Source organism: Phalaenopsis equestris, unplaced genomic scaffold, assembly GCF_001263595.1.
Source record: "Phalaenopsis equestris unplaced genomic scaffold, ASM126359v1 Scaffold000428, whole genome shotgun sequence".
Lineage (NCBI taxonomy): Eukaryota > Viridiplantae > Streptophyta > Magnoliopsida > Asparagales > Orchidaceae > Phalaenopsis > Phalaenopsis equestris.
Window position 1 is genome coordinate 3,120,205 of NW_018164869.1, and position 25,320 is coordinate 3,145,524.

Sequence of the window (25,320 nt, forward strand, 5' to 3'; positions counted from 1 at the left end):
TCTGACCATATGCAACCCCTTAAATCGAGGCTGGAGGCTGAATGAGTGTAGACCATTCAAACAAAAAATTAAGACTAATCGAGCCAAGCAAGACATCAACCTGCTTATCGTCGCAATCTGACTCAGCTAAAGAATTTAATTTCACCAGCTATCTCACGAGCATCCTGAATTCCACATTAAGGGCTGAGAATTGACAATAACATAACCCACAAATATCCCAAAAGACTCCCTTATCAAGGAATAGACTATCTACCAGGTTATAATTATTAACCCTCTGCTTGATAGTCTAGTCACAAGAGATTATTAAAATCTTTGAATTCCATAAGTGCAAAAACTTTAACATTCTAAGATTCATGCAAAAATAAAATTTATTCACTTTTTTGTATTAAAACTTTTTTAACCTAATAAAATAGAATAATAATAATTTTAACTTTTATTTAAAATAATATGTACTCATCTACTAATAGAACTACATGAAAATAGTTTACTTTATACTCATATTTATAGTTGATTCTAAGTTTATTTTATTTTATTTTTATCAATTGTAATCATTTAATTTATATTATAGCAAACTTTTTTCTTTAATGAATTATATAAATCTCAACAAATAAATTATTTTATAATATTTAATTCGTACATACTTTATATTATATTTATAATTCTAAAAATTCATATAAATAACCAGAGAAACCCTTCAGGCTATCGGAAAAAAATTGCGTACGATAGACGCACGCAGCGCTACGTACGATTTTGAGGTTATATCAAGCGTATAAGTGGGTTATATCCGCGGTATAACCCTTTGTAACTTCTATGTACCCTTCTGTAACCTACTTGTAACCTTTCCACGCTTCTGTTATTATATATTAAGAATTTATTAGTAAGTTACATATAAATTATAGAAGATTACATGCAGATTACAAATGATTATACCGCGAAATAACCCCCTTATACCCTACTTATAAGCAAAATTTTTCCCAGGGCATCAAGGTATATATTTGAACCAACAAACCTGTACCAGGTTTGTGCGAAAAGAATCTATCTTCAATCTAGATTCAGGGGAGAGGTCGCGTGGAAGGAAGACGCCCTTTTGAAACGTCGAGCTATATTAATGGCGTCGTTCTCGGAAGCCCCGCCAGGAGATCGGAAAGCTGGAGAGAAGATCTTCAAGACAAAGTGCGCGCAGTGCCACACGCCGGAGAAAGGTGCAGGACACAAGCAAGGTGCGCTTCTTTCCGTCCGATCTGTGGATTCTTTTTTTATTTCATTCCTTCGCCTTGAAATTCTGTCTGAAAGCTTATCCTTCCATTGATCTGCTGCATCGGAGTTTATTATTATCACGATGTTCTATGATTTTGGAGAATAAATAATCTTTTCCTCTAACTTAAAAATCTCCTCATGATATCGCTGTAAAGGTTTGCTGGTTTTCATTGATGGTTTTATGATGACCCTTTTGGATTAAATGGTTATGAACGTGTTTAGGGCCACTTGTTCTTCGTTTTTACCTTTTTTTTTGTTGTATAGAATGATCCCCTTGCTGTATTTGTTCATTAATTCTCTGGATCAACCTTTGGTTTCCTCGGAGGCCAACATTCACTGAAGTTGCTTTCAAGCTGAAGGATACTAAACGGTTGGGTTCTGTTAATGTAGGATTTTGGCCTGTTTGTGTTAAGAGTATTAAATCTTTATTTTGTTAATTTATTACTTTATACTGTTTGAAATATCAGGGATATAGATTGCATAATATTGAGCCTATAAATAGGTCATGCATGACTCATTAATAATAATAAAATATGTATATAAATGAATAGAATCTTGAGAAGGCTTCCTTTGATGTAATGCTTCTGCTTCAATAGTTCATTTTGAGGCTTATTCTGTGGTTCTACTGTAGCAAAACTGGCTGAGTGCTTTGATAAATCTATACTATTGTAGAACCGAAAGTAAAATGAAAGTTAAAAAAAAAGCAAAAATAGAAGAAAGATTGATATTTTAATAACTCTAAAAGCTTTTTTTTTTTTTTGGGTTAAGCTGAGCATAAAGTTTTTTGTTTTGGGATAAATTATTTTAAATGAATAAGCTATTCTTAATATAGTTAATAGGATAATATATAATGTGCTTCCATGATAAAAACTTCCCCCTTTTGAGTTGAGAAAGAATTCTATTATTTTGAGAAATTTTAAGAAATGTTCCACATGTTCGTGTTCCATACTATAAGTTTGGATCATTTCCACCATAGGTGGTCACAATGCACTAATAATGCTGATTAGAAATAAAATTAGCAATCCCCCTAGATATTAAAATTCATAAGGTTAGAAACAATAAAATAAAGGGGAATTTGCATACATAGTACCCAATTCTTATGCATTTACTTATCTCACATGTAAACTTTGATTTTGACATCCAAAGCACCCTACCTATAGGATAAAGTGTAATTCGCTTTTTCATATATCTTTTCAAACATAGAAAAATGTGTTTAGCTTGTAAAAATTAAAGTTTGGGTGTGAGATACGTAAATGCATAAGAATTTGCTGTTATGTATGTAAATTTCTGTAAAATAAAATACTGAAGAAAGCATGGGTTCATCATGCTAGGTAGGTCGAATTACTTCAATATTGTTCATCATGCTAGGCAGGCCGAATTACTTTGAATGTGTACTTAGTAATGATTTTATCTGATCAAAGATAATTTATGAATTGAAATATCCTAAACCAATGACTTTTATTTGATGATTTCTAATCCTGCACACAATAGGAGTGTATTGAATTCAAAATGCATGGTTATCTCTTTGTATGGCCATGTACTGACCTTGATTCGCATGAGAGCTTTTAAGATCCTAACCCAAATACCATGGATTTTGTATCATTAGTACTCCATGTTGATGAATCCTCAAAAGGGTTTCAATGATAGTGTAGACCTTGCAAAAGTAGCACATTAGACTCATTTGATTATAGCACAATATGAATAGATTTGGAGCTGAACTCCCATTAATTTGTGCTCATCATTTACTACTTTCTCAACTTGGTTTCTATCCTTTTGAACCTACTGGTTCAAGGGTTACAAAAGTAAGGTTTCATTTCTAGTGATTATCATACGAGATTAAATTCATCTCCTCAATAGTCTTTAGCATCATCGTATTTGATGGATCATTTGTCCATTCTTTTTCTTGACATATCTTCAAAACCCATGTGGTAAAGGCTTCATAATATATTATATTGTGGTTAATTGCTGCACCCATAATGGGACCGGTCCACGAGGGACTGATCGAAAGCCTTCCAATTGGCCCTCTCCTTCAACAGACGAGCTGGTCCTTTTCGTGAGAAGCAGCCAAGCGGCCAATTTCCATGGCATAGGAAGGGAGGGAGCAGGTGGAGTCCACTGGGGCCATAATCCACATATTCAAGGAGGAGAAATTAAGGGAGTTTGGAAGTAAAGTTTATAAATGCTATGGGAGGATCCTATTAAGCGGAGGAACCTAGGGTTTGTTTTCTTTTATGCATGTTTTGTTCGTTGTTGTGTTTTTCTTTTTCTTGTGGTGTTCCTAGCGACGTCTAGGGTTGTGGGCCACACCCAAATTTCATTCGAGTACTGGAATTGGATTTAAAAAGGGCTAGGGATGAACATTAATTGCCATTCTCAATTGATGTTTGTAATCACTAAGTTTTACATTGATGATATGTATACCAGCTGGTTTCCACCTAACATCTACCAAGTCTTATTTGTCAGCTCATAACTCCATGATAGGTATGCATTTACTACATCTATTGAAAATGATTATGACTTAATGATGGCAGGAATATTATGAGTAGGGCTAGCTGGTAGACTTATTAATGCCGCTTAAAATTTCTTACTGGTGCTGGGTTGCTTTTTTTTTTGCTCTCTTTACCTTAACCAATAAATGTGACATGCAAATGCAAACGCTAATATATGAACATGTGCTGATGTACAACCTATCTTTGACACCATTGCCAAATCCATCGTTGTCTTGAAACTTAGTTATCATGATTTACTGTACCAAAATGAAGGCAATGTAAATGTCGTAAAAAATAAATGCAGTTATAATACAATAGTGCATTTTCAGCCACTTAAAGGCCTCCAAACAAAAGAAAGTATGGTTTTTGTCGTTTCCGTCTTTTTCTAGATTTTTTCAAAACATGAAATTTTCATGTTTTTTTGGCTTAAATTTTCGATACACTATTGCTGAGCCGCCTCCACTTCAGGTTGAAGTTTTGAACGCTCTTTTAAAAATATCAATTGAACTCAATGACTGAAACTGAGTACTAAGGATACATTTGGTTAGCAGTCTGCACTTGTCTTGACAGCGCTGTTGTCCTACCTAACTGCACATTGCTCATTTTGGACAATTATAGATTGGCAGCTTTTTGACCCACCTGTCCAAGATTAGCTGCTTTACTTTTGGATGCTTCCCGATAGCGAAGCATGGTTATGGCCTCAAAAACAAATGAAAAGCTGTTCAAATATAACTGATTTATGTCTTAATTTTCAATCTTGGTTTTATAGTTGAGAATTTTTAATCCTCGTGCGGTTACATTTGATCTTATTCTTCTTGAAATTTGTTGGAAGAAAAATAAAATAAGTAGCTTATTAATTATTTAAATCATGACATGAATCTCTTAAATCATTATGTGGACAGTCGACAATATCGGGTTCCAAGCTCTGGATGTGAAAAATAAAGGGTTGTATTAGCTAGTCGACGGAAGTGTAAAATTTTGTCAAAAAATCATTGTATGAATCTTTTAAATCATTGTATAAATGAGAGGACATTTCTTAGAAGCAACGTACTGTATGACCGAGTACAGTGAAAAGTATGCAAGGGACACTACACCAACTCCTGAGTTTAGTGTTAAATAAGCAAGATTTATCATATTATGGATAAATGTCGACAAATAAGTTAGTCCATAAAACTAATATTAGGATATTAATTTGGATTACAAGTACTTTCTCTAGTAAGTTAATGAAATTATTAGATATTATGATTCATAAGAATCTTACCCATTTAAGAAACTAAATGGGTTGGGGAAAAGGCCAAGGAGATTGATAACATAGGTTTGAACTTTGATATTTAGGTATAGTCGTACTAGAAATGGTGTAGTATAATTGTATATAAGAGTTTTAAAGATAATGTTATAAAAATTAAAAGAATTAGATATGGAATTACAACTCTAAAGATTATTATTGATATTAAGATTCTTTTATTGTTATAAGTGTTTATGCTCCTCAAATAGGTTTAGATATATGTTTAAAAGAAAAAATTTTGGAAAGATCTAGAAGAATTAATACAAAGGATACCTCTTGAAAAAAAAAAAAATTTTGGAGTAGATTTAAATATACATGTTGGTAGAGTGATAGAAAATTTTAAAAAAATGCATGGTGGCTACGGTTTTGGAGTAACTAATGATTTTGTTATCTATATTAGATTTTATTTTAGTTTATGATTTTGTTATTGCTAATAATTTATTTATGAAAAGAGATGGGCATATTATCATTTATAAGAATGAATCTAATAATATACAAATTAATTATTTTCTTATGATAGAAAAGATTGTCGAGATTGTAAAGATGATAAGATCATTCAAAGTAAAAATTTTGAAGCACTCAACATCGATTATTAACTTTGTATTTTAAAATGAAGGTTTTAAAGATGAAAAATACAATGAAATATTAACATAAAATTAGATGTGGGTACTTAAAAGACAATTATTTTTATAAATGAACTTCAAAATATTAAGATTTGTGATGTTCATGAAGAAGCTGATGTTATGTGGGATAAATTCATGAGCACTATGAAGCAACATATGTACTTGAATAATCAAAAGAAAAACTTCTTATATATAAAAATAGTTTGTAGTTGAATAATAATGTGAAAAAAAAATAAAATATAGGAAGTTTTGTTATAAAAATTATTTTAAATGTAAATGCTTAGAGAATTAGAAAAAAATATAAGATGATCCTTGAGGAGTCTAAGAGCATAATTTGCGATGTTAAGAATTCTATTTTTAATAATTTTTATAATAAATTAGATACTAGAGAGGGTGAGATATATGTATAAACTATCCAACAAAGAGATAAGACATAAAGATTTAGTTCAAATAAGTATATTAATGATGAAAAAAAAAGTATTTTTCTTGGATGAGACTATTCAAAATATGTTGGTGAGATATTTTGATAAACTTTTCAATAAATATTTTTAAAATACAATTGATTTTAGTGATTTTAATATTGTTAATAATAATAAAACTTTTTATTTTTACCACCACATCAGGAAAAAACAGAAGTTGAGGAGGCTTTAAAAATGAATGGTGGAAAATCAGTAGGACCTGATGTTATCCCAATAGAAGTTTGAAAATATTTAGGATATTTGAGAATTTTCGGCTTATTAAGTTTCCTAATATTGTTTTAAAAACTAAAAAGATGTTGAGTGGGGGAATAGTATTTTGGTTCTTATTTTTAAGAATAAAAGGGATGCCCAAGAGTATGCAAATTGTAGAAGAATTAAGTTTATGTGTCGTACATTAAAATAATAGGAGAGAGAGTAATTGAACACAGATTAAGACGTGATATAAAGATTTTTCAAAATTAGTTTGAATTTATGTCGGGCAAGTCTACTATGAAAGCTATACATTTATTGAGAGGTTCGATGGAGAAGTATAGAGAGAGTAAAGGTGATCTACAAATGATTTTTGTTGATTTAGAAAAAGCTTATGATAAAGTTCTAAGTTAAGTTCTTTGGAGAGTTTTAGAAAAGAAATATGTTGATACGACTTCTGTTCAAGTCATTAAAGATATGTATACTAGAGCTATTGCATGTGTTCAAACATGAGGATTGACAAAGTATTTGCTTATTTCAGTTGGATTACATCAGGGACTGGCTTTAAGCCCATATTTTTTTTTGCTTTAGTGCGAATATTTGAGAATTTTCGGCTTATTAAGTTTCTGAATATTATGTTAAAAACTAAAAAGATGTTGAGTGGAGGAAAGAGTATTTTGGTTCTTATTTTTAAGAATAAAAGGGATCCACAAGAGTATCTAAATTATAGAATAATTAAGTTAATGTGTCATACATTAAAATTATGGGAGAGAGAGTAATTGAACACAGGCTAAGGCGTGATAAAGTTTTTTTCAAATTTAGTTTGGATGTCGGGCAAGTCTACTATGAAAGCTATGCATTTATTGAGAAGTTTGATGGCGAAGTATAGAGAAAGAGTAAAGGAGATCTACATATGATTTTTATTGATTTAGAAAAAGCTTATGATAAAGTTCTAAGATAAGTTTTTTGGAGAGTTCTGGAAAAGAAATATGTTTATATGACTTCTATTCAAGTCATTAAGGTTTTGTGTACTAGAGCTATTACTTGTGTTCGAACATGAGGATTGACAAAGTATTTGCCTATTTTTGTTGGATTACATCATGGACTGGCTTTAAGCCCATATTTTTTTGCTTTAGTAATGGATGTTCTTACTGGACATTTACAGAAGGATGTATCTGGACATTTACAGAAGGATGTGACATTTACAGAAGGATGTATCTTTGTGTATGCTTTTTGCTTATAAGATTAGAGAAAGAGTTTTAGAAAAAACTTGAATTATGAAGTTTGACTTTAGAGTCTAAAGACTTTCGTTTGAGTATATCTAAAACTGAATATATGGAATGTAATTTTAGCAGTAGTAGATCTTGTGGTGAGGTTGTAATAATGAGTGATCAAGCCACTAAAAAGAGTGAATGTTTTATATATCTCTTGTCTACTACTCAAAGTGATGGTGATATAGATGGTGATTTTATTAGTATAATTCAAGTTGGATGGTTTAAGTGGAGGACTGCATCAGGTTTATTGTGTGATAGAAAGTACTACTTAGACTTGAAGGAAAATTTGATAAGATGGTGGTGAGATCTGCAATGCTTTATAAACAAAGTTAAGTGTTGTTGAGATGGTGGCTTTACAATTAGTGACAATGCTAAAAGAATTATCCGTGGAAGGATTGGTGGAGCTCCAATGGCTAACAAGATTAGAGAGAGTAGTCTTAGATGGTTTGGTCACATAAAATGTCGACCATGTGATGATCCAGTTAGGAGAGTAGATGTTTTAGATTCGACTTATGTTAAGAAAGATACCGGTAGACCTAAAAGACTTGATCTTGTTGCATAAAAAAGTGATCTTAATTTATTAGAATTAAATGAAAATATGACACTCAATAGGACACAATGGAGAAAAATGATTCTTGTAGCCGACCCCATTTTGTGGGATAAAGGCTTGTTGTTGTTGTTGTTGTATTATTCTGTTAAATAATGTTTTGAGTTTATTGAGCTTTATCCAGAATTAATTCTAGCTTTGCTTCATTCTGTTTCTTGTTCTTGTTGATTATGCAATTTAATATTTTAATTACATTCTGCTGTAGAGAAATTTCTAACTTCAGATTTGTATCTTTAGGTCCTAATTTGAATGGCTTGTTTGGAAGGCAATCTGGTACTACTAGTGGATATTCCTACTCCACAGCAAACAAAAATATGGCTGTAATTTGGGAAGAGTCTACTTTATATGACTATTTGCTTAATCCTAAGAAGGTAATATGATTAACATTGGATTATTTGTTTTGAAGGATGAATGTTTGTGTCCGTTATGTCCGTTATGCTTCTCTTGGTTTTCCAATAATTCTGCTTCATTATGTTCTTGCTTTTCAATGCCTTCTTTTTTGGTAAAAATTTATTTTGCCTTTTATTCAATAGGGTAAACTTAATGGTCTTATTTTTAATATTGTACTCCGTTTTTTTTCCCTTGTTAAGCATAGTGCTTTCCATCGCTGAAGTATAAAAAAATGCTTAATTTTGGTGCTCGATCTATTGTTCAACTTCTGCATACGTTGCATTATTCTGATTTTTTTGTAGTTATTAAATCATAGGCTGCTAGTTTTATTCGAACTCCATTTAGTTCATACACTCAGGTAGTGTATAGGTATTGTTATGCAATTTTATTTGGTTTGGCTTGCCCTAGTTTGGGTACTATTAGTCTATTGTAGTCTTTTGATTATTTGCTGTTCTCATTCTTTAGTTGGTTAGCTGAGAAAGATATGCTACTAATTTTAGTTTGCTAGCTGGAGTGCAGTTCATATGCATTTCAGCCGTATATAGGCATCAGGGGTCCACAAAATTTAGATTGCTAATATGTTTATAGTCATGAACACGAGCTGGTTCTATCCTTGTACTTCTATTACTTCTATGTAACTTTTACATACCACAATATCAAGTATACTTACATATATCACTCATTCTTCTCTAGCTGATAATATTTGAATATGACAGTTTGTGTTTATGCATGTATGTATGCATGTATATATATATATATATGTATGTATGGATGTATATATATATGTATGTATGTATGGATGTATATATATATGTATGTATGTATGGATGTATATATATATGTATGTATGTATGGATGTATATATATATGTATGTATGTATGGATGTATATATATATGTATGTATGTATGGATGTATATATATATGTATGTATGTATGGATGTATATATATACACATGCAATATGAAATAATTCTGACATAATATTATGATAATATATTGCATATAAGTCATTATTACGAATATTATTAGCAGTATGTCCAACATTAATTATATGCAAATATGAAATAAAAATAACATGCAAGATTAATAAATACTACAAATAAAAATAACATGCAAGAATCAATTAAATAAATTGGAATCTATACAACAATAAATCAAGATAAGAGTATTGATCAATCTATACAACAATAAAGCAAGGAGAGTTTTCATCCCATCTACTACATCATTATGAAAAACAAGAGAATTCTTCATGTGTATGTCTACATATATGAAGAACAAAAGGGTATGATTGACAAACCTACAAAATAGTTAGAAACCTAATGCAAATAATAAAGATAATGTACATTACAAGGAATGATACTTTTATTCATTTATAAATAACAGTTATTGCATTTTCAATCAACGACTTTGGATGTGTGCCCTACAAACAAAAAGTTCTAATCTCATATGTAAATCATAAAAAAGTTAAATATGTGCAAATATCTGTCTTTTAGTATCCCAACTTAATTGCAAGCTTTTTGAATTACATCACCATCACTCAAGTAAAAATTCTTCTCATCTAATCCAATCGTAACTAATAAATAGTGAGATTTAAAAATTCTAATCTATAATTTTATCAAAGTATATGATAATAATATTTAATAATATGTTGGATTAATTTGATTATGATTCGGAATAAGAAAGAGAGAACTAGAAGAGGCCATGTTATTTATAAACTCTTTTATGTTTGGCGACGATAAGCTTAACAAATGATTAAGGGGTGAAAACAACTTTCAGAAAATCCTAAGCTGAAAAAGAAAAAATGAAATGAAAACAAATTTTTTTTGTTAGCAGTTGTGATATCTCTCGACGAGAGAAAGGTGGCTGTTGGCTGGTTTTAGGTGGAGGGCAAAAGGAGCGCATAGTGCCACAAGATCAAAAAAAGAGGTAGAGGCTTGTGATGTGGGTTTCTTATGGTGAGTAGAAACATCAATGTTTGGGAATAAGATCCGGTTCTCTGTTGTCAAACATAGGAAGGGGCGAGAGACTATGTGGTTGTTTTAGGTCGAAAGGAAGGCGTGGAGGAGTTGGGGGTTACAATGGCAAAGGTTGCATTACCCTAGCCTTTTTTATCTTGAACCACACGATTCTAAGCTTGGTAAGAGCTATGAAATTGAAAGGTGGCAAAGGCAAATCACAGGAGGAGAAAGAAAGGTTGTGTTATTAAAATTGGCTTATGGGAGGTGAAGACAGCTACGATGGCTTATGCATTGCGGTTGATTTGGGATGAATGCAAATTTAAGAGATTTAGTGGTTCGCAAGTGCCATTTTAGTTTCGTTCATAACGTATTATCCCTCTTAAAAATTTTTGTCATCAAATTCATATCTTAGTTTTGAAACAGATACGAGTATTTTACAATTCTTTTTTCTTTAATCTCTCAAGTTGCTTCTCGTTTAGATTGATTTTTTCAAATCACTCTGATAGAATAAATAGACCGGCAACAAAGCTGTTGAACTTCATTCTGCATAATGAGCTTTGTATCTCTTCATAACTCAGGTCTTATTGAATCACCAACGGCTCACACTATATGATGTGAGAGTCATCATGCATGTAGCTTGAAGTGGTGTGACATGCAATACATTGTGTACTCTAACAAGCCTTGAAGGAAGAGCCAATCTGTATAAGACTATCAATTTTGTTGATCACTTCAAAAGGACCAATAAAGTGAGGTTGAAGTCTTCCAATATGATTGTCTTATAACTCCACATAGATGTGAAACCTCTAGAAAGATGATTTCCAAATTTAGATTCATTCTCTCTGTGCTAGGTCAAAATATCTTTAATAATCCTGAACTGCACATAGTTGGTCTTGAATTTGACGAACTTTTTTAGTGGCTTGTTTAACTAGTTTAGGTCTAAAAAATATCCGCTCACTAACTTCAAGCCAACACAAGGGAAACCCGTATTTCATTTTATGAGGAGCCTCATACAGTGCCATGGCCTTACTAGTTAAAAGTATTCATTATTATATGCAACCTCAACTTGCGGAATGTTGTCCTCCCAATTACAAAATGTAGGCTCTTAGCATATCTTCTAATGTATGCATTGTGTGCTCTGATTGATCATCAGTCAGATTGAAATACTGTATTGAAGTCTAATTGCATACACAAAGTTTCTTGGGCTCGCTTCCTTAGTTTGCAAGTAAATCTCTCGTCTAGAGCAGTTATAATAATGATTGTTAACAGTTATAATAATGATTGGTATTCCATGCAATCAAGCAATAGTATTATGTTGATCTTAGCTAACTTCTCATTGAATTGCTCTGCTTGATTGGTTAAAAGTGAGTGAACTTAGTGAGCCTGTCAACCACAACGTAGATGGTATCATGATTCTGCTTCAAATCTTTGCAAACCTACTATAAAATTAATTCCAGTTTCCTCTCATTCTCATGCTGGAATGGAAATGGGTTGCAATAGACTATCAGACCTTTTATGTTTCATATTGACAATCTAACATGTCAAACACTTGGCTATAAAGTCTGCTAAAACACCTTTCATATTAGACCATTGAATCAACTTATTGAGGTTTTGATACGTATTGGTATGTTTTGGATAAACAAAATATAAAATAGAGTATGTTTCCCAAAGTAAGTTCTTTCTAGTCTGGAACGCAACCATTTCTTAAATCGTGATGTACCGGCTTGATTGATGGTGAACTCAGGCTTGAATCCTTTTTGACGTTCTTCTTTAGATGGAGTAGGTCTACATCCTTCATTTGACCTATCCGAATCAGATTCACTGTTGGAGGTCGAACTAACAATTGATACATGATTGAATTGGCTCCTGACAAGACTAATCTCAAGCTAAAGCCGTTACATTTCCAATGTTAGTTTCCACTCTCGAGTGATCATCCAAACTGAGTGAGTTAGATTTTTGGCTCAATATATATGTAATTACATTAGCTTTATCTAGTTAATACTAAATTTGTATATCATAATCTTTCATAAATTCAATCCATTGCCTCTGCCTTAAGTTCAAATAATTCTGAGTGGAAATATACTTTAGGCTTTTATGATAAGTGAGTACCTCATAGGGAACGCCATAAAATTAAAATCTACAAAATCTTTAATGTAAAAATAATTGTGGCTAGCTCGACATCATTGGTAGGATTATTCTTCTTCTGCATGTTAAGCTATTTGGAGGCATAAGTTTCAACTCTATCTTGTTGTATTAGGACATAACCTAATCATTGATGCGAATCATTACTGCAGAGTTAGAAATCCGTCCTTGCTAGGAGGGATGGTGAGGATAGGGGTTGGCACTAAATAATTCTTGAGCTTCTAAAAACTTTGTTGCATTGGGCCATTCAAACTTAGCTGTCTTTTGACCTAGAGATGCAATAACACTAGAAAAGCCTTCAATAAATTTTTTATAGTAGCCAATTAGACCTAGAAAACTATGAATCATGGTGATGATGCTCATCCTTGGCTAATTTATTATCACCTTAATCATGGTAGTATCCATAGAAATTCTAGCTTTGCTAGCAATATGCCCTAAAAATGTCACTTCTCGAAGCCAAAACTTGCACTTAAAAAATTTGACATATATTTTGTTCGCTTGAAGAATATTTAATGCAACCCTGATATGTTGAGCATGCTCCTTTTCACTCCTAAGAATAAATCAGATTGTCATCGACGAAGATGATAACTAAATTGGTCTAAAGTATGATTTGAAGAATCTGTTCATGAGATCGATAAAGGCAACATAGGCATTAGGCAACCGGAATGACATACCTAGAAATTCATGTTGATCGTATTGGGTTCAAAAAGTAATTTTTGACACATCTTCATTCTTGATCTTCAATTGATGATACCCAAATCAGAAGTCGATCTTAGAAAATATGGAAGAGCATTGTAGCTGATTAAACAAATCATCTATGTGAGGTAGTGGATATTTATTTTTCACATTACTTTATTCAGTTCTTTGTTGTTGATGCACAACTCAGACTACTGTATTTCTTCTTACGAACATGACTGATAATCCACAGGAGAGATACTCATTCTGATAAATCCTTTGTTTGATATGAATGATACAGATATGTCTGATATGAATGAATATGATGCCCTAGAGTCCAATGATACATTTTTCTCTTGTATAAATATATAGATGATACTTTTGACCACACGTAGAATTTTGTGGGCTTCTTATTGCATTAAGATAAAATACGTGACGTGGGTCGCCTTCCTGGGTTGCTTTTGAGTCTAGGATAGTCGTGACTTATACTACATTTTTTGTTGTTGTGGATATGCCATTGGAAGCTGTTGCTATTGCTATTATTGAAATGAAAGCGGGCATTATTAATACAGTTGGGCACAATAAGTTGTTGCAGCTGCTGCTGAGACTGAAAATAATTGACTTATCTATCCTTTTTTGCTATGATATCAACTTTTCTTAGATTTGCACCACTCATTTTTATGTTGCATGAAGCTATATTCTCGAGTCGCTGTTAAAGCAAATTGATTTTGGGTCTTTAGAGGGCAATCCTTAATCTTATTATTTGTTCTATAGCAGTTAAAATACTTGCTAATAATTTGGGCCCGTTTGGGGCAGCTTATTTGGTGCGGTGGCGTTTTGAAAACGCACTTGGCCTGTTTGGGTAAACTGCGTTTTGGCAGCTTGTGCGTTTTCAAAATGTTGAAAACAGCGTTTTCACGCCGCACCTATCTAGGTGCGGTGGGAGTTTTCTGGCTGCGATCTGGCTTTTCCAAAAAAATAAAAATTTGTAATAGCCACCGCACCTAGCTTATCAGCAGATAATTTAATAAGCTACAGCTGTCCCAAACAGACGTTTCAAGGTTTAGAGTCCCATAATGAGGATAATGGGGATTCGTCTTCTGTTTATCTTTCTGATGCTTCACTTGTTTTTCTTATGCGAGCCAACTTTCACTCAAAATAAAGCTGCTCCTAGTAGTTGTGTTCTTTTGTTTTGTCACAGTTATTAAGCTCTATCTTAGCATATATGACTTGGTTCAACAACTCTTTATAAACAACACATTTGATGGTAAACAAGCTCCTATGGATATTTTCTTGCAAGCTGAAATGAATGATAAATCCTATGATTCTCGCGCTGACTAATAGAAATGACAAATCTAATGATTCTGACAAATTAAGTCTAGTACTAGTGTGCGGTCTACAATTCTTGCTCGAATTTTCTTAAGTAATTCATAAGCTTGGTGCAATCATTCCACCACAGTAAAATACTGCTCCAAAAATGACCTCTCAAAAGTCTACTAAGGAATTTACAACATCGGATCCATAAGTGTTGTAGCGGTGAATCCCACCAATCAACAGGTTCTTCACATAGTTGGATCGCAGTTGTGCCCACTTTACACCGTTGAGGCACTTTATGTCTGGAAGTTTCTTCTTGATATCATGAAGTTATACATCCAACTCAATTTGTTCATAATGTTGTTAAAAGTAGGAGAATATGGCTTCAGAATTTGATCCATCACTCGATCTATTGGACTCCTATTAGCTATTGCCACAAACAAAATTTTAATTCTAGCATTAACTTGTGTGTTAGTGATGACCTATATTAAAATTTTTGCACTTTCTATCGATTAATTAGCTTTTTTAGTTTCAATGGTGGGAAATGTCGTTTTATGGCTTGAATTACTTTCACATTATGAGTTGCAATACTTGTAACAAATGAGTGATATTATGTGTCATTATATTAATGAGAGTCGTCATATTTGGAGTTCATGTTCTAGTAGTCTCAGTAGGTTGGGCAGTATCAACATGATGATTGTTGGGAGAGCCGGGATTCTGGGGTCCCTAGGGATAGATACGACAACTACAGTAGCTCACAATGTTGCAACACATCTTCTTTTAGGAGTCATTTTATATAATGAAAATTATATAAAATCAAAGCACAATAAATAACTAAATAATCATATAAATTTTAATCATTATTGGAATAAACTAAAATAATCTCGGTGCATAGAGTTGTAAAAGAATCAATGCACTTAATGAACAACTCAAAATCAGCTCGATTAATACTGAATCATATTTTTCAAATCAACAAATAAGCAAATTTGAACATTTTTTTTAAAGCTTGAAGTTTAAATGAACCGAATTTAAATATAGTTCAACTTGTTTATTAGTATTCACGAACAAGCTTGTTTGTCGTCCCACAAATAACTTATGAAATGTTCCATACTTATATAATATATTATTTAAAAAAATTAGATTAACTAGAACTTATTTAATTATATATTAAATAATAATATATTATAATTTATTCTCAATATGTAAATAAATTTAATGCAAAATTCTCTTTTCATTCCAATGAATTAGTTTGTTAGCGTTTATTTATATTATTTGTTTTAAAAAAAATATTTATAACTTGTATATTATTTTATTTACTTGGTATAAGCTAGTTAGATACTATTTTAAAGTTTATTTTATTGTTTATATATTTAGATTTGTAAAATCATTTGTTAATAACTTTATTTTAAAAATTGAGTACTTATTCAGATTTTTAGTTTATTTACTATTTTTTATGAAAAATGATGTACTCATTTGAATTATTAGCTTGATTAATTAATAAGATAAGCTAAATACAAATTAAATATGAATGTTAAAAATTTAAATAAGCCAAGTATGAACACATGGCTTTAGCTTGCATCAAAAGCTCGAATTGAACGTAAACAATTTATGACTCGACCAAGCCAAGTCCAATTCATTAGATACTCGACTTGACTTAGTTTGATTATAACTCTAAATACACAATCCTAAGGAGACAAACAATATTGAATATAAAAACATATTTTCCAGTTACTAGTCTGCTATACCAAGTTCGGAAGATGGGACACCCTTACAACTCAGTGTGATGAATACATATATAAACATACTCTGTACTCACAAAAGAATAAAATGTATACAAAAATAAGAATAATAAACATACCCAAGAAATGATAAATTTTTATTTCATTAAATCTTGAAAAGTTACAGGTATGGTTCAACAAGATAATAAAAAATAGCATCTACTGAAAGCAGCATGAAAGAAAACATCCATGAAAACAAAACTAACCAAAACCTAAATAGAGAATAAATGAAATTTGATACATAAACTTAATAATACAACCACCAAAATCTACTGTTTATGAATCTTCTTTTGTGGCGAGGGTTCATTGATCAACTTGATAGAATCTGCTATAAGGAAATATTATTGAGGATGGTGAAGCAAACCCAACAAATAGCTTCTATGCTAATATATATATATATATATCTTAGCATTATATATATATATATGACACAATATTAGATATACTTGAATATCTATATATGGTCCATCAATCATTTATCTCTGAAGTTGCTATAAAATAATATTAACAATTGAGTTTGTCAAGTCAAACCCAACAAATTATAATTATTTATTAAAGCATAAATGATAAGATAATTTAGATTTCAATTAAGCTTATGATCATGACCATGATTGATTTGTAACCATACACTTATGTTACATCTATATGTCGCAATATTAGGTTTACTTACATATATCTACATATGGTCAATTAGTCTGGTAATATTTAAATATTAATTGCTCGTACTTATAATATATATATATACATATGGTTTTCTATGACACCCTAAAATAAAAAATTAAAAAAGATATGCATTTATTCTATGAAAATCCAACGATTTCTAAAAGAACTTATCGGTTTGGCTAGTAATAATAAATGATTTATTATCGTCATAATATTATTAGAATTGGGTGCATATTCCACACATCACAAACAAGTCATTATTAGAATTAGTATTAGATTTATGTTCTCTAATAAGTATATATGAATATAAATTACATAATTTGAATTTAAAACATAAATAACACGAAGGAATAATCAATACTGTAAATACTATAATCAATTAAATAAATATGAAATATGTAGCAATAAATTAAGAAAACATTAATCAGATCTGATATTTCATTATGAAAAATAAAAGAATTCTATGGCATGTGTATGGTAACATAAATGAAGTACAAAAAACTCCGATTGACAAACCTACCTAGTACAAATAACAAAAGTAATGCCCATAATAACGAATGTTATGTTTATTCATTAATAATAATAGTTATATACTCTGAGGCAAACAATATGAGGCTCCCAACTATTTGAGATTCAATTAATGATGTCGTTGGATGAAATTATGCTCGATAGCTATATGTCAAAAAGTTCTAATTTAATGTATAAATCATAAAACAAATCGAAAATGTGTAAACATCTACTCTATAATATCAAAAACTTGAATGCAATTTTTAAAAGGTTTATTGTCAGAACTAAATAACTTGGATTACAACTTAATCACTCCTGTAAAGCTTTACTCACCTAATCTGATCATAACTAATAAATTGTGAGATTTTAACAAGTCTAATCGACTATTTTATTGTAGTAAATATTTACTAATATGTGTGATTAATTTGATTACAATCCAGAACGAGAAAGAGAATGAAGTATAATAAGAGACCCGATCACCTATAGAATCTTTGGTGTTTGGCAATGCAAGGCTTAACAGATGGTTATAGGGTGAAAATGATGACCTCCAGAGCACTCTTAAGCGGAAAGGAAAATGATTTGACAACAAAATTTTTTTGTTAGCAACTGTGAAATCTCTGTATGAGTGAACTTTTGGCAGGTTTGGTGGGGGACAAAAGGAGGGCTTACGGCCACAAGATCAAAAAGGGAGGTAATGGCTTGTGGTGTGGGCTCTTATTGTGTGGGGAGACATCAAAGGTTGGGGAATAGGATGAGATTCTCAGTGGTCAACCAGAATAGGAAGGGATGGGAGAGGATGCAACTATGTTAGGTTGAAATAAGGAAAAAATAGAAGGGCTTTGCAGCTGCAAGGGCAGGGGCTGCATCGCACTAGCCTTCAATCATTATATACCGAGTTAAGGTGGTGCAGAAGGGTGTTTCTGAGCTCGGGAAGAGCTATGAAATCGGAAAGGCGGCAAGGGCGAATCACAATAAGAAAATAAAAGGTTGTGTGATTGAACGGAGTGATGGCTGACAAAGGCGGCTGCGACGGTTCACATGTTGGGACCTGGGATGAAGGTGGATTCAAGCAATTTAGCAGTTCATAACATCCATTTTAGTCCGGTTCATAACCTTCATATTTACTGATTATTTATTTTTTAGAATATATCATTTTTTTTTTAATGTTTAAGTAGCGCGTATGAAACTGATGTACTATTACGCTCTACCATGCTTTTCTTGATGTCCGTGTCTTTTTATACTGTGTTATACTTCTCTTTCATTAGGTTTTATCATTCTTTTAATTACATTTTTTGTTTCTAGTAACTATTTTAGTAAAAATGGGGCAGGGAATTCATGGCTTTTAATATTTTTTTCATGAATTATACATATTTAATTTTAAATTTTGGTATACAAATTTGGGGTATTTAATAGAATGTGAAAATAGAAAACTACTCTTAGTTAGAATCAATCGTTGATATATCAAAATAAGTGTTTTTAATAAATTTAGTGGTCAATATGGAACAAAGCTGACATTTTTTTAATCTTATTTGATGGAAATGTTATGCTGCCCAATCCACAGCCTTGAAAAAATCTTGATATGTTAGCATCATCAGAGAGAAAAAGGGTGATTTTTTCCCCCCAACTCACTAGGCATTGGACCAGAGATCTTGTTGTGATTGGATATAAAACACAATCTTTAGGCCCCAAATGTGTTGCAGAAAAAGAAAAAGGTATAATTACATTATACCACACGAAACATTGATATTTATAAATTAACCACCTAGGTGATTTTTTTTAACTACTGAACCAATATATTTACGCGATCAAACCATTGAGAATTTGATAAAAATGAAAAAATATGGATGACCCTGCAAAAAAGGAAAAAAAAAAACCTATATCTCAATTTTGTTTTCAATCTTTCAGAACTTTTTTTTTTTAGCTGTGAATCAAAGCAGTGCAAGTTTATTCTTTTTGTTTAATCCATCTTTAGATGTGTAAATCACATGAATTCCTCCATGGATCATCATCTTAGACACTGTATTGGCTTCATCACCATAACTATTGCATGCGATTGAATCACTTATTCTCTTTCTGAAATCTTTAGATACATTTGCTGTTCAATTTTGAGAGAATAACTAACCATATACATTTGAGCAAATCTTGCAGTACATCCCTGGCACAAAGATGGTGTTCCCTGGTCTGAAGAAGCCGCAGGAACGTGCAGACCTTATTGCTTATCTCAAGGAAGCTACCAATTCTTGAACTCTAGAAAGAATGAGATATATTCCTCAACATGATTTTTTTTTTTACAATGCTAATAATAAGAACACACTAAACGCTCCTGTTAGCATTGGAGCTGTAACTTTTTTGTCCATTTCCCATTCAGTAGCAATTTGTGACATGCTAAGTTATATTTTGATGCTACACATTTTTTTTTAAAATTTTTGCTAAGTTGTGACGCCGAGCTGTTGGAGAAAATATCACGTCTGGTCAACCGGATGTGCGGCTGAGGGCATGAATCGCACAACAGCGTGCGTAGGGTTACATGGTGCAATCTACTCTATCGTCTGTACGTTAGTCATCCGGACCTAATATTTTCTCTAGTTCTTGGCCCTATTATTGCTATAACTTTTTTTTTTAATTTCCGCTTCTGTAGCAATTTGTGGCATACCAAGTTATATTTGATTATTTGGTGAGTTTTTTTTATATCAGTTTTCATATTATGTTGTTGCAGATTTTTTTATTGGGATAATTACATGCAGACCACCCGAAACATTTAGTAAGTTTTATTGACCATTTAGTGAGTTTTTTAAATCAATTTTCACATTATGTTATGGATTTTTTTTTTTATTGGGATAATTTCATACAGGCCACCCTAAACATTGATATTTACAAATCAACCATCCAAGTGATTTTTTGAACTACTCATGTATTTATGCGTGTCATAATCTGACTATTGAGAATTTTGATTAAAAAAAAATGAAAAATATGGGTTCTGGTTTTATCATGAATTTTGATATTTGAATGAAAATTTGAAAAATGGGTGAAAGGGTGGTTGATCTGTAAATAGAAAGTTTCCGATGGTCGGTATGTAATTGATTTTTTTTTCTTTTTCTTTTTTTTTTGCTACTATGAAAAAGTTGTTTGGTTGGTTGTTTTTAAAATATATTTAAGAAATATATATTAATTGAAATACATGTGTTTTAGAAATTTATAAATTTTTTAAATATGTGAAAATTAAATATATTGAAATGATGTTGTTATGATAGATTTCAATTGTATTGAAGTATGACCTGAAAATAGGTGTGGATTTAGGGTTTAGGGTTTAGGGTTTAGGGTTTAGGGGGTAGTGGTTGTGGCTTTGTGACTAAGCAATAGTGTTGGTGGCATGTGGATGCATTATGGTGGTGAAGGTGTCTGTCTTCAAAACGTTGATGGTGGTGTATTTTTTGAAGCTGTTAGTTGTAAGTTTCAACTATTGCAATTTGTCTAACTTGAATCAATTTTAAATAATGCAATTCTTTTTAATCAAGTAATTATAAGAAATATTATTAATATAGTGAAATATGTATGAAATGCTCAAATAATGATGAGTTTTTGTACATTCAAATATTTTGAAGGTTCAAAATAATAAAATTGCCCAACTCAACACTTATGCACTTTAGTTAGGGCGGTAAAAAAAGCTCACTTTTTGGCAAACAGCTCGTGTTCGGCTTGTTTTAGCTCAAAAAAAAAAAATTTATATAATTATTTATATACTACTATATTATATATATCATTTATATAATAATATATTATACATTATATATATAAGTTCAAATCATAACAGTTTGTGTGGTAATGTGGTCTCCGCTTTCTTTTGCATAGTTTTGGTTCAGCTTTGAATCCAACACTCCGTCTATTTTTTATAATTAATTTTAACGAGCCAAATACAAACAACAATATTTAAATCAAACAAAACACGAACACGCTATTCACAAGCCGATTTCAAACACCAGCCAATTTCAAAAACAAATAATTTCGAATGAGCCCAACACAGAGTCCAAACTGAGCTCGGCTCGTTTGCAACCTACTTCAATTAGCCCAAGTGGGTGGATATTTAGCCTACATGTTGGATTGATGGTGAGCTCCGAAATCTCATGGAGAACTCTCAGGACTTAAGATGGGCTTGCTCGTTTGGATGAGCTTGATAGGCCAACTAATAGTTGAATGTTTACACATGAAGTGGCCTATAACTTAAAGTATGTTATGTACCTTATATTTTTTTGATGATTGACTGAAGAGGTTTGTATGTACATTTTTTTTTTGAGGTTTGTATGTACAACTTAGGCTCATTTTATTCTGAATCATACATTTTTTTTTTGGGGTTCCACTAAAATCTTAACTTAAACTTATAAATATGTCATTGTTCTCCTCTCTTCATTGAAGTCTAGCGGGACTTAGTATAATCAATGGATAATTTATGAACTGAGTAAAGTGGAGAGTCTTTAGTCAGCATGGAGCAGCCAGATTTTGTGACGTCTCAGATGTTTGGTAAAGAGAAAAGATAGAATTGGGAAGATTTTATAGACGATTCTGAAGCAGATACTTAGAGCAACTCCTTGGGTGCAGCTATCAAAGACTAAAGGGAGGCATTCAAGAATAAGAGATTTGCCTTTCATTATAGCAGAAGTTGATAGCTTATTATCATGATCACAAAGAAGATTCATCTCCCTAATCTTTATGAGAAAAGAGGCATGTTGTAAAAAGGAAACTGCTGTTGAAAAAAGTTCAAGAATCCACATCTTGATTCTTACAATGGAAAAATTGATCAACAAATGGTCTTGTTTGTTTTGAATTTGTTGACCATCTGGTGATTTTTTCCTACTTGTCATTTTGGACAATTATATTGTTTGTCGAACAAAAGAGAACCTTTGTCTCAGAATTTTCCAGCTCCTAGCAACAAATACAGAATTTGCAGAAAGTAGGCTAGTTGTCGAGGAGCTTTATCGCTAGGTTCTAGAAGGAGATGCTAAAGATGAAGCATTAAAATATTACTCTTACAATGCATTGCCTTACTTATCAATTCTTCTATAAATGTTTCTCTATTGGTTGTGCTTCTGACCGATCGTCCTCCGTAACGCCTCTATCGGCACGGTCGGTGCTACGATGAGTAGTCGAGTTCATTCGATCAGGCCACGAGAGCATGAGATTGAATTCCTCATATTCATGTACAGCCAAATTTGCAGAAACAAGTGCAATGTTTCTACATGCAGTCCATTTTTATAAATAATAAAATTCCAGAAAAGCTTTTGGAATTGAGAATAGGGACGTAAATATTGTATGCCTTCCGCACAAAAATGTTTTAAGCAAGTAGCATCATAGTTTAATTATGTTCAAAGGTTTATTTATTTATTTATTTTTATTTTTTGAAGAAAAAGCCTGAGGGCAAATATATTAATACGATACAAAAAAAGTTGTATTAGAGGACCTAAAAGAAAACTCAACTCATACAATACAACACACACTAAATCCAAATAAAGCAAAGATACAAAAAGGTAAAAAACCAAAAAACACAAAATGACACAAAAGCGCTAGGGACGTCCCACTTTAGTTCTCCTCCCTCTAGTTCTCGGAAGTGAGCCGGCTAACAAATTAGTAAGGTGTGTACCATTGCCCGTAGTAACAAAAGTATCATCCATTAGATTCCTGAGCTCAAGTAGATTTTCATTCTTCTTCTTCCTCCTAGATGTGTAGACTTGTCATTTCTCATCCGTTGATTGACTCATCTGATCAGTAGTTTCCAAAGGTGGTCGGATAGATGTAGGTTGTTGCATGTCTTGACCCCCATGAGCTTGAGTAATATTAACTTTATTTTGGACCTGATGATGCAGTTGTGAAGTAGTAGAAAATATTTTCACCTGTCTTATCAGTGATAGGTTCTAGGATAGGTGGGGTCTGAAAAAACTCCCTCTCCCCCACGATAAGATTCCAAAGACGAATGATCTATAACTGGGGATTGAATAGTTGTCAAATTGTCTGTCTGATCAAGAGGAGATGGAATCACAACCTCTAGCGGAGCAGTTTGCTTTTTTGATCTGAGTTGGGGGTGTAGATGGTGACATTGCGAACTGAAGTGTCCGAACATACGACAGTTCGAACAATACGACGGAAAAGGTTCAATCTCTACCTTCTGCCAATATCCCTGGTGTTGTGTGCCCAACCAGATTTTCTCAGATGCAGATTTTCTCAGATGCCTTTCAACAAGTATTCTAGCTTCAGAAAGACGAGACAAATTAAAAGTAGGAATGTCCGTCTTGAGTGACTTCCCATAAGCTGAGACAATAGAGCTTCTGTTTTGAGTGGCCTACCATAGGCTGAAGCAATAGAGTATAACACTTCTTAATTAAAATAATAAAATTTCAAGCCAGGGAGGTGAACCCAAACCGGAATGATTGGTGGTTCCGTCTGTGGGTCAAAATTCACAGGCAATTTCAAAATTTTCATTGTTCTGTTATCAATCCATAGTATCATTCTAGCAAAGAAGCGCATGTAATCATCTTCATTAATAATTTGAATAAGAATGTGTCTCTCATCTAATAGTCCAATTTTTCAATCTCCAACAACGTGCATAAGTTCAAATTTTTTGAGAATGAGCTCCATTTTGGGATAAAGTCCATATCCCAACCAAATTCAGACGATAGGAGGAAGCAAGTTGAATACTTTCAACTTCTGTAAAAAAGATGACGGGTTTCCCATTCTTCTTATCAGGTTTTCTTATGTCCTCCGCCCACTCAAACGAAGGAGGTAAAAATGATGATTTTGGTGTGCCTGAGGCGTGGACACTGGCAAGAGTAGCTGCATATGATTTGTCTGAAGTCATCCTCTAGACAGACCTGTAGAGAAGAAAGCAGACGAGCCCAAAGAACGCAGGAAACGGAAGTTCCCGCAAGGTTGAGCCGCAGAGGGACGAGCGCAGAGAACGCAGGAAGCAGTTCCCGCGAGGTTGAGCCGCAGAAGCGAGCTGCGAGACGGGCCGCAGAGGAGCGAGCCTCGTCTCATCACAGCGAGCCCGAGAAGGAAGAAATGCGAGAGACGAACTCGAGCGCGAAGAAGAACACGCGAGCGAGAGAGATTGAAGTCGTGACTGTTGCTATCGTGACTGTTGCTAGGGTTCGCCATCGGGCGAAACCCTAGCAGAGCCGAGCGAGGACGATGCCATATGGGGGAGAACATATATATATATGCCGAGTATTTCATCTGAAATATATTATGATAAATTTAATAAATATCAGAATTATTTGGATATATATGTATGCATGTATATCTATGTATGTATATATATCCACGTATGTATGTATATGTATGGATATATGTGTGTCACCAAAATAATTAGTACGTCATTTATGGGATAATGAGACGTGACATTGGCGTTCATATTATAAAATGCATTAAATCTAATGTTGCATCTTTAGAGATTTTGGTTTAAGAATGACTTTTATTTAATTATGATTAAAGTAACTAATTAAAAACGTGATCACTTGTAGTGCATTATTAAGTCAGAAAGTAGAAGCCTGGACGTGAACATGCTTGCACTTTCTGATCAACCCGAGATTTGGCTTAAAAAATAGTAGAAAAGCTGTAATATTGGCTAACAATGTATGCTTGATTTTATAAATATTTGAATTCATTGACTTATTTCTTTTATCATCCAATGGATATATATATATA

General features: G+C 32.4%; 1 protein-coding gene across 1 annotated transcript; it reads left to right on the top strand.

Annotated features, from left to right (window-relative positions):
* The first annotated feature begins 986 nt into the window (after positions 1-986).
* Positions 987-20,248, top strand: LOC110027593 (cytochrome c-like). The gene is made up of 3 exons (XM_020729088.1): positions 987-1,220; positions 8,441-8,574; positions 19,777-20,248. The coding sequence occupies exons 1-3, from the start codon at positions 1,109-1,111 to the stop codon at positions 19,870-19,872; spliced, it is 342 nt and encodes a 113-aa protein (XP_020584747.1). The 5' UTR covers positions 987-1,108; the 3' UTR covers positions 19,873-20,248.
* Positions 20,249-25,320: the final 5,072 nt, after the last annotated feature.

Bases quoted from the DNA above. Each gene is read 5' to 3' on its own strand.
- LOC110027593 (XM_020729088.1), top strand. From the start codon at position 1,109: ATGGCGTCGTTCTCGGAAGCCCCGCCAGGAGATCGGAAAGCTGGAGAG. The intron at 1,221-8,440 runs GTGCGCTTCTTT...TTGTATCTTTAG, and splicing joins AGGTGCAGGACACAAGCAAG to GTCCTAATTTGAATGGCTTG. The intron at 8,575-19,776 runs GTAATATGATTA...CAAATCTTGCAG, and splicing joins ATTTGCTTAATCCTAAGAAG to TACATCCCTGGCACAAAGAT.